This window comes from Chamaea fasciata, unplaced genomic scaffold (genome assembly GCF_029207755.1).
Source record: "Chamaea fasciata isolate MVZ Bird 193981 ecotype frontalis unplaced genomic scaffold, bChaFas1.0.hap1 SCAF_2, whole genome shotgun sequence".
In the NCBI taxonomy this organism is placed as follows: Eukaryota; Metazoa; Chordata; class Aves; order Passeriformes; family Sylviidae; genus Chamaea; species Chamaea fasciata.
The window spans coordinates 42,950,642-42,960,966 of NW_027094087.1; the positions used below are offsets into that span (position 1 = coordinate 42,950,642).

At 45.6% G+C, this 10,325-nt stretch overlaps 1 protein-coding gene across 1 annotated transcript; it reads left to right on the top strand.

The window, feature by feature from the left end:
• Positions 1 to 422: 422 nt before the first annotated feature.
• CUNH11orf87 (chromosome unknown C11orf87 homolog) lies at positions 423 to 7,325 on the top strand. Its single transcript, XM_066175802.1, has 2 exons — positions 423 to 463; positions 1,144 to 7,325. The coding sequence occupies exon 2, from the start codon at positions 1,292 to 1,294 to the stop codon at positions 1,766 to 1,768; it is 477 nt and encodes a 158-aa protein (XP_066031899.1). The 5' UTR covers positions 423 to 463; positions 1,144 to 1,291; the 3' UTR covers positions 1,769 to 7,325.
• Positions 7,326 to 10,325: the final 3,000 nt, after the last annotated feature.

Below are 10,325 nucleotides of genomic sequence, written 5' to 3' on the forward strand. Positions count from 1 at the left end.
GAAGAGCTCCATCCTAATGGTAATTCTTTTTTCTGCCCTGTTAGCACTTCTGAAAGTACTTTTCAAAAAATAGATTTTCTTATGTTTAGAAATCATCCAAGTTTTGGCTTAAGTGCATTAATGGGCAGCTCATACCTGTTCGTTCTTGACGAAAAGCCTGCGGTGCACTTAGCCTTGGTTAGGCAAGTTTTCACAATTATTCATTCCCACCAGGAGTCCCCGGCATCGCTTCGCTCTCACGGATTGACACCAACCTCCCCGGGCAAGGAGGGGTGCGCTGGCTGTGCGGAGGGACGGGCTTTTGGTACCGGCGGGAGCTCGGCACCCGGGTGCGGTGCGGTGCGAACGTGGTTGGCGGGTGGGCGTAGCCGACGGCCGCGGGGTGAAGGCGCCGGGGGTGGCTCGGTGCGGGCGCCCTGCGTGTCTGGGGCGAGGGGGCCGGCTGCAGTCGGTGCGTGCGGCGGTACGTTTTGGGGAAGGGGCTGCGGGCCGCTCTCAGCGTGGCGGCGGAGGTGGGCAGGGAGGGCTGGGGTTGTGTGGTGCGGCCGGGGCGCGGAGGGTGCGGCGGGCCGGGGGCCGGGGGCGCGGGCGGTGCCGCCGCCGTGGGGCCGTGCGGGGCGGCGGCCGGCGGGCCGGGCCCCTGACGTCAGCGGCCGGGGCGGCTGCAGCTGCGGGCGGCGCTCCCCGAAGCGGCGGCGGCTCCGCTCCTGCGCTCACTCCGCGCTGCCGCAGCCCCCAGCGCCCGCGGCGCCCGGGCGCTCCCTCGCCGCGCAGGTAAGGGGGGGTCCGGGGCGGGCACCGGCACGGCGGGGCAGGGGCTCGCTCGGCTCCGGCAGCCCGGAACCACCGCGGCGCGGGGCTCTGGCACTCGTTCGCCGCTCCCTCGCTTCCTTTCCCGCGGCAACTAGTTGGGGTAGCGGCCGGGCGGTGCTGCCCGGGGTGCCGAGGAATTGGCGAAGTCGGAGCGGCGGCGCGGTGCCTCGTCCCGGCACCCCTCCGCCTTGCCCCCGGCGGGGAGCCGGGGCCGCTCGGAGCGGGGCCGTGGCGGGGCGCAGGGCGGAGGCTGCCGCAGCCGGGTTTGGGGCGGGGGAGCTGCGCAGGGTGGGTGCCTCGGGGCGCTGATGTGTCTGGCTCCCTTTGCAGGCTGCTCGGGTACTTCAGAGCGAGCGGGAGGCTGAGCCGGCAGCATCCCGGGCATTTCCAGCAAGCGCCCGCCAGCAGCCCGACACCAACTGAAATTTAGACATATTCAGAGAGAGGAGGAAGATCCTCATCTTCCGTAGCCTCCTCAATGAGTGCCAAGCTCTCCAAAGAGTTGAGGCTGTCCCTGCCGCCTTGTCTTCTGAACAGGACATCTGCCACCTTAAATACCAGCAGCACCTGCATCACGCAAGTGGGTCAACTCTTTCAGTCCTTCTCATCCACCCTGGTTTTAATTGTCCTGGTTTCCCTCATCTTCTGCCTGATCCTCCTCTCCCTCACCACCTTCCACATCCACAAGAGGAAGATGAAGAAGCGGAAAATGCAAAAGGCTCAGGAGGAGTATGAACGGGACCACTGTGCCCGCAGCAGCAATAGCAGCAGCCAGCACCCTGGGACAGTGGTGCAGGGAGAGGCGCCCCAAGGAAGAGACAGCCGACTGGGAAGACCCCCTCAGGACTCGGAGATCCAGCGATCCTCTCCCTCGGCAGCCCCCAGCTCTCAGCAAGCACAGGCTTGTTTGGACACAGCTGGCGCGGGGCTCCTGCAGACCGTGATTTTGTCATGATGGTTTGGGCTAGACCTCCCGAAGGCACTGACTGATGTTTGTAAATATCTGAGTGATTATTCTAGTCCCCGAAGAAGAAGAAAACATTGCTAATTCAAATGAACGAACAAGCCCATGATCCAAGCGCATGACAGATTACATTGCGTTTCTCATTGACTGTGTGAGGAAAGGATGCATCTTTTTACTGGAGAAGGAGCTGGACACAGCTGCTAAATATCAAGTCATCCACCTGCACGAGAGGGTCAGGGGTAGGGCGTCCCTTTTCTCTGGGCATTATTACCCCAAGTATAGGGATAACTGGGTTTCCCACTGCTCTCGGGATTCCCGCTGCACCCTGTGTCATTGTTACATGGTGTGAGTTGGGGTGTGGAGGGAGAGGCAGGTCTGGTGGGTGCCTTGGGACCCTTCTGTTGTCTTGGAGCAGACTGGTGGTACACTGTGGTCTCTCCTTTTGTGCTGGGATCTATTCCCCCTGTCTGACCCCTCTCACCCCTTTCCAGAACTGGGTATTGCTTGGTGTAGAAATGGCCATCCCAAGTTGGGTGTAGCTGCAAGCACCCTCTGACCCCACAGCCCTGTGCCCCCAGCTGCTACACTGAGTGACCCACTCACTATTTGGGGGATGGAGTCAGCTGTCTGCATAGAGTGGTGCCTAAGCTTTCCTCTCCCATCAGCTCCCTTCATCTTGAAAAGCACCCCTTCCCCACGCCATGAACCGTGAAACCCAAACCCAGTACCATTCTGCGTGGAAGGGAGAGGAAATGTGCAGTAACTTGCCTACCCCCTTTCAAGGGAGGTTGTCTGTGTGCCTCCTGTTGGTCCTGAAACAATCCAGTTCTGCACCAGGCACCCTGCACTGAATGGCTGCGTTTACAGCTTTGTCTCCCAGCAAGGAATCCTGCAGCAGTACAGATCTTGCTTCTACTTTTTTAGGCTGATGTGTATTTTCAACCCTTCTTACTCTTGTAGACAGTTAGGGACAGACAACACTTAATTTTATCGTGTTTCCTCTCTTGGGAAACAGATAATGCAGTTGTGCAAAATGTCCAGTCCCAGACCCTGGCAGATATTTATGTTTGAAGTGGCTGCTTAGAAGTGGTGTAGTTTATCCCTAGCAAGCACGGAGTTTTGCTGTCTGTGGATGGTGGGTGTGAGTGGCTGCTGGTACTGTGTGTATTGGAGGATGCAGTGTGGTTTACAGAAAATATGTCTTTGCTTAGTGATTAAATCAATGATCATTACTTGAAGGTGCCTTAACAGCATGCCGTATCCGTGTCCAAACTTTGAAACATATAGTGTGGTATCGTGGCAGAGGCAGCCCTCTACTGTGCATACTAACATGTAAAAATTACAGCAAAGAAAAAGTAATCCCGAGGGATTTTTTTTCCCCTGTTCCATCATTTAAAGTGATTTGAGGATATAGTAATAGTCCACAGTTTTCAATATTCTGTATCCTTTGTATTTCTTCTCTGACATGCTCTGTCTGCTAGGGTGACTGACTAAAAAATTCCCAGACACACAGACCAGGAGGTCTGGAGCCGTAATCTATGAGTGAATGTCATTAGCCAATTTAAAACTGGGAAAGAAAGTGGCAGAAGTCCTCCACACTCCAATAATACCCCCAAAATGCAGAGATTTCAGGGCAGTATTTCTGTTAACCAGTTTTCTCGCTTCCTGATCTTTCCTGGTGTGGTGGGAAATTGCTGTTAAGTTTGGATCCGTGCCTCCATCGTTTTAGGGGAAGAGCTGTACCAGGGAGCCCAAGGAACCGCTCCACCCGCTGAGGTTAGTGTGGCAAGCTGCCGTGAGCCCGACTGAGCGAGGGGTGTTTGCAAGGATGGGAGCCACGGCTGGCTCTTGCTGATAATGGGTACTTCGTTGTTGCTGGGCAAGGAAATTGGCTTCGTTTTGTTTCCCCTAATAAAGGATGCATGAACTTTTGTGTTTAACCTCCTTATGCAACTGCGGCACAGTATTGCACCACAGGGAATAGATTTAGGACAACGAGGAGTGTTCAGTGAGCACGGATGGAGCTTCCTGACTGTTGATCTCCACTAAATAGAGAGGTATTATTTTCCCCTTTATTTTGTGCCTTTAAACCACCCCCCCTCCCGCCCCCCGCCCCCATCCCAAACCAACAGTGTATAATTTTGAGTTTTATAAAAGCAATAAGATGTTCCAAATCACTCCAGTGCATTTCTGGTTGATGATTCCACTTCTTTAGTGTCTGAAGTCAGATACTCTTCCTTCTGCCTTATGCACTCAAGGCATGCAATAATTCCCCAGAAGTGTACTGCTTGTCACATCTCATTGCAGTTATAAAATTGCCCTATTTTTGAAGAAAAAAAAGAAGGATGGAGAGACAGATATATCTATATCCATCTTTATCTATATATATTATGGATACACAGGTATATGTATTATTTATATAATCTCATGCCACTGAAAGTAGTGCAAAAGTGTGACTAGAGTTAAAATGTTATCATGTAAAACTCTATCCTTTGTTAATTAGCTTTGATTTAATATTTTAATATCTCTGTATTTATGTAAATCTGTGTAAATTATATGGTCAATTAGTAAAATTTCATACTGACTTTAATTTTTGCAGAACTGTGAGCTTCTTGTGGTGTCATTTAAGGTTTTTTATTTCTAAAGTTAAATTAGACAAGATATGAGAAGTTGTAAATTCCTGTTATCACACGGAATTACTGCAATAAGGTTCATGCATATTCCCAGTACACAGCCCTATCTTGAGGTATTGCAAGCTTATGAGGTTAAATTGAACGGTCTCAGGAGATCTAGCTGATACGAGCAGGACACGTAGGTTTTCATTTTCATGAAACAATAAGCAATCTAGGGAATAGATGTGGATTTTTAAAACAGAGTTTATGCTTGGAGGTTCTGTCAAATCAATTGCTTCAAAACCCTACAGCTACAGCTAAACTTCTGCACTTAGCATTCAGTATTAATAAGGCTGATGCTTCTTTCCCCTCCCCCTCCTACTTAAACTAGAAAAGAGTAGAAAATTGTTCATATTTCTAAAGCATACATTTTCAGCTAAATGTGAAACTGCCCGAAGGGTTTTGAATATACATATTTTATGCAAGTGTAATATCAATGTATCTGTATCCATATATTTAAATATTTTTGTGTAACCTTTTCTACGATATTTGATAGAGATGCTGGGTAAATGCTTGTACCTTTCTTGAACACGAGGAAGGATTTTTACCCTTTCGATGCAGACATTCTTTTTCCTGTGAATTTGCACTGGTTTTGACGAGTGACAGTGACAACTGGGCAGCTGAGTACTGACTGATGGAAGCACAGACTGTCTTTGCTCTGTTAGGGAGCACATCCTCCGACTGGATTTTCCTGGTTCTGAATTGGAGCTGGTTGGCCACTAGCATCCTGCATATGTACAAATAAGAAGTGCTGTGGGGCTCAATAGCTCCTGTCTGTCCAGCCGTTGTTCCACGGAAGAAGCATGACAGCAGTGACTCCTTTTGTAGAGCCCAGTGAGAACAGAGCTGATGGGCGATGTGATGGCCGTGCTGGGACTGCACTGGAGCATTGGTGGTGCCTCATCCTGCACTCCTGTCCTCAGAGCCTGCTGCTGCCCAGGAGATTCATCCAGCTCCCGCCGGCATCAACAGGAGTGGCTTGCACTGATAGCCAAGGGACTGGGATCCCATCTGTAGTCCACACGGAGGGTGACAGCTCTCCACATCACCACCTGATCCGACTCTGCACCTTTCCTAGCAGTCTCCACGGGGATGGAAACCACTGCCTCCCACGAGGGCCAGGTGCTTCAGCTTGGTGGCACTGGGGAACCTGCACTGCTGCTGTTAGCTCTGCTTCCATGAACTGAGGCACTTAGGTTCCTACGTGGATCATGGACAGGGAATGTCATTTCATTCAAATATCTTGTTCCGGCATCTTTTTCTTTTGGGGTTTGTCTACTGCAAATGTAGTTTCAGATAAAATTTGCCGGGCTCTCCATCTAGACATGTTTTAACTTTTGATACATCTCTCTCAGATGTATATCTGTAAATTTATAGATATATATCTCAAAAGAAATGCTGGAGAAAAAGCAAAGAACAGAGACTTCACGTTATTGACAAAACTGTCCTATGACACAAAGGCTTTTTTTTAAATTTAAAATTAATTTTAGAGGCTGCTTCTTTAATGTAAATAGCAAGTTACTCTGTGATTAATGTTTTCCATAGCATTTCTGAGTAATTGCTATCTTGTTTCTAGAAAGCTGTGTCCAGTGTTATAAAGCAACTGTGCTTTTTTTCCTTCGGTTGTTATGAATAGGAGTGCAACTTTTATGTAGGGAGGAAAAAAGAACAGGATTTGACTCTTTAGATAGGACTGAATTATTTTAAATCCAGTTACAGGACTTGATTGCTTTTTTTCCCTTTCTTGTGGTTATTCTCTCTGCACGTTCATATTTTTTCTATGGGTACTTGAAACCCTACATTTTAATAAGTATGCAAGATATGAAGGGAAACGTGACAAATGGTGTAAGAAATATTCTTTTTCCTCTTTTGTGTAAATAGCAAAATTTATAATGACTTAGATACTGATTCATTACATTTCTCATCTCTATAGAATTTGGCATGACACATATACAAACCTTTAAAGCACTTTCATTTATGTTAAAAGTTAGAACTACTTTTATCCAGGATTGACTTACTCAACTCTTTCAGGTATCCAACATTCTTTCCCCTAAGCCAAGTTTTCCATCTGATTGCAAACTAAATTTCTAGTAGAACAGAGCCTCCTTCTGTTTTCAGTCTTTTACATGTAGGTCTCTGGTGTGAATCCAGACAGACTCATTAGTGTAGAAAATAGTTATGAACTTACAAGAACTGGATGGTGTATGAGCCTTGAGGAGAGAGGTGACTGGCAAGCAAACAGGTTGAATGCCTGGCAATGGAAATAGTTGGCTTTCTTTTGTGGAGTTGTGGAAGGGAAGCCTCCCCTTCCACTGGATGGGCCTGGGTGAAGGGCAACGCATTCCAGCCACAGCAGAGACAAGTATTGGTGTCCTCGCTGATCCTGTTGCTCTGAAATGTCATTTTCTATATGACACTAGATCTTATTTCTGTAAATTATATGTAATGTATTTCTTATTCAAGTCAAAGAGGTTTTCATTGCTTCATCAGTACTATATATGTTCTCTGTGGATTATTAGACAAATTCATTTTCCAACCCTTTTAACCTAATACCTCTACAAGCATCAATTTTGTATGAGTTAGGAAATAAATAAATATTTGGATCAGAACCGTGTCAGTAAAAATTGCCTTTCTTTATATAATCTGGTGTTCCAGTTGGCTTTTCTTTGTTATTTTGTTCCTTGAAATGAAGCAATATAATCTGTTCATTATCTTACTTTTCTAAGAGGAAAAAGACTTTAAAGAAAATACTGCAAAATACAGACATAAAACCAGGAAAAATTTTAACATTGTCCAGCAAAATGAAATCGCGTAGACATTTTTTGTTTGTTTGTTTCACAGTCATTCTTTGACCTCTGTTTTTCATACCACCTCCAATAAAGGAAAATTTTAACTTAAAATCTTTTGAAAGATTTCAAAGCACATTGCTTTGCTTTTATGGTTTTACATTTCCTTACTACACAGTCAGTGACCAAGTACAGATTAAAACTTTTCAAATGGTATCCTAGGGGATTATGAGTGCTGTAAACAAGGGGCCAGTTATAGTAGGTTATAAGGTGAAAATATTGGTTCTGCAATACAGTAAGAGCAGGAAGGGCTGTGGGGTGAATTTAGGATTCTAAAGGAGTGCCTAAATTTTGTTCCTTGCTCTGTAACTCACATGATGAGGCTCTGGCTTCCAAGCTCTTTATATAATAATGTAACTTACCTATTAAACAGAGTTAGAGCCTCCAAATACACAGCCCTGAAATGAATAAATTAAGCATCATCTACAAAAAAAAAATTCTCATAGCATAATACAAATTAAAAGAATCTTAATGCTGTAATCACCTGGCTTGGATTGTTCAAGTGCTTACACTTGGCAACGCGATCCAAGTGGCACACTGCACAGCTGGGAGACGCATGGCTGGGCAAGATGCTTGAACAGTCACACTGAGAGGCTCAATTTAATTTTTAATTTGAAGTGGAATACGTATTATGGAGGAGAGCCAAGAAAACTAATGTTTATTTTACCATTTCATCACACATAGCATTTCTTTTCTCAGTGCAGAAAACAGACTTGTATGGTTTGAAGCAGAGTGCTGACTAAGGTAATAGGAATATAGGAAAAGATCATTCTCGGGAGTAAACCCATCACTAATGAATATCATGGCACAACCTCCTTGAATACAGTGGGGCCTTGATTATGCCCAAGAGAATACCAGATCTCACTCTCTGCTCGCTGTCTATCCCTTGCCAGTGTCTACAGACTCTTGACTTCTCAGTATTTCTATGTCACATGGATTTCTCTTGTCTTTTTACTCACCATCCACACAGTGAAGGATCACATGGGATTACCTACATGTGACACGCTTTTGATCACTTTTTTTTGCTTTTGTTGCATCCTTCTATCTGACTTTCCACTAGTGCGCCTGTCTGTCTGCTCTTTCCACTAGGGGTAGGCTATGTTGGCCAGGCTTGGCTCTTCCTCCTAATGGGTAATCTCAGCCTATCTCTGACATGAGGAAATTCCTCACTGTGATTAGTTGGTTTGATTTCTGCAAAGATTCTGTAGGACTTTGCTGTCATCTTGGTCCAGCTTGTCACACATTTATCCAGAGCCCAACCACTCTGCAGCAAGACAGAAATTTTTGAGGAAGTGCTAGACTTCAAAATAGCCTGAGAAATACCAGCACAATTCCCAGCATAGTCTACTGGCATTGGAACAACATCACATTTCCTAATCAAGCTGCCAACCCAAGACCACAGGGTGGAACTGCTGAGAAATCAACATTCTTTCATATCAGGAATACTACTGTGAAGGAAAAGCATCAGTTACTATAGAAAGGAGACAAAATAAGGGAGAGAATATGATTATGAGTATTAATATAAAATATATATGTAAAACCTATCAGACAGACAAGATCAACTGAATGGCTAGCCACTCAGTCCACATTTTCTTCTTTTGAATCAGATTATCACAAGCCATCCTATTACGTGTGGACTTGAATGCTTTTAGACACATTCTTTTACTTTGCTGCTCAGTCAGTGAGCCTGTACTTGTTTATGAACTTCAGTTAAACTCTTTAAAGTCTATTGGTTTTCATTATGGAAATAGAGTTTCTATTAAATCATCCTTTGAACAGGCCTCAGCAATAGCATAGGGGAGTCTTCACTTCCAGCACACTTTTTAGAGCTTGTTCAATCTGGTAAACATGATGTATAAAGGAAGACAATAGTCCAGATGATCGTATGGGGTCACTGCAAAAATCTGTAAACAATGATTGCCTCCAAACTGAAAGCAAGATACCTATTAAATCCTGAGATGGCCATGACTTTTTACCTGTTTACAATGAAGCAAGTTCAAAACATCTCTGCTCTTTGCTTGAGTTATTTTGGATTTATGTACTGCTGGAACTGAGCTGACTATGAGCCATTACCTCTCTGACAGGGCTTCTCTGAAGTCAGTTTGTCCTGAGATAAAGAGATGAGGATGAACCTAGTGTAGGAGTGGAAAAGGTAGGTGATATGTGACAGATGGGTCTTCGTAGGACGGTTTGCATAGCACTGAAGCCATACTGCAGGTCTAAGGGCACATTCCTCAGCCCCATATACTTGCAAGTGAGAAAAGATAACAGCATTACACAACTCTTCATTTCAGATCTGTATGTAATGCCTTTTATAAGTGAAAACTTTTTACAGCTTCCAGAGAAGCTTTTGAGATTGCTATGCTCCAATTAGACATCTTTTGTTTCTTTTACAAAAATTTTTTCTAATGCTCTGGAAAACAGAAACTCAAAATACATCAAAATAAAGTATGCAACAGGATGCTGTAATCCATGTGAGAAAGGTGTGCTTCTGAAAGACACCATGCTGACGAATCATTATGTGTTCATAGCCTGAGGACTTCACCACCAGAGAACCGTGTTTCTTCTCTGCTGATGTGCACCAGTGGGGGGCCAGGAGGAGGAATTCAGATTTCCTCAGGCTGATGGAGTTGGTGAAGTGATGGCATGAGCTGTCAACAGGAAAATGAGGACAAAACTCACCTCCTGTCATGGAAGGCATGGGGAAAAAAACAAGTTTCAGAAACAAAGATTTTTCTGGGTTAGAACTGGTGATTTGTTAAGGGATATCTCCGGGATTTACTTCACAGTACCTTGGCTCAAGTAACATCTCAGCACAAGGAGGTTTCCATTTGCTTCCCTGTCTCCTGCCCTCTTGTACTGCTCTTCCAGACCACTTTACCTGCACTAACTTATTATACTCTGAAGCAAGTTTTGATGTACCTGCACGAATGGGTGGCAAAAGAACTAGTGAATCACAAGGCAGCAACACCCCCTGGGTGTGCTGTGGAGGAGGCATCCAACAGCATGGGAAAGGGTGCAGGGGCACTA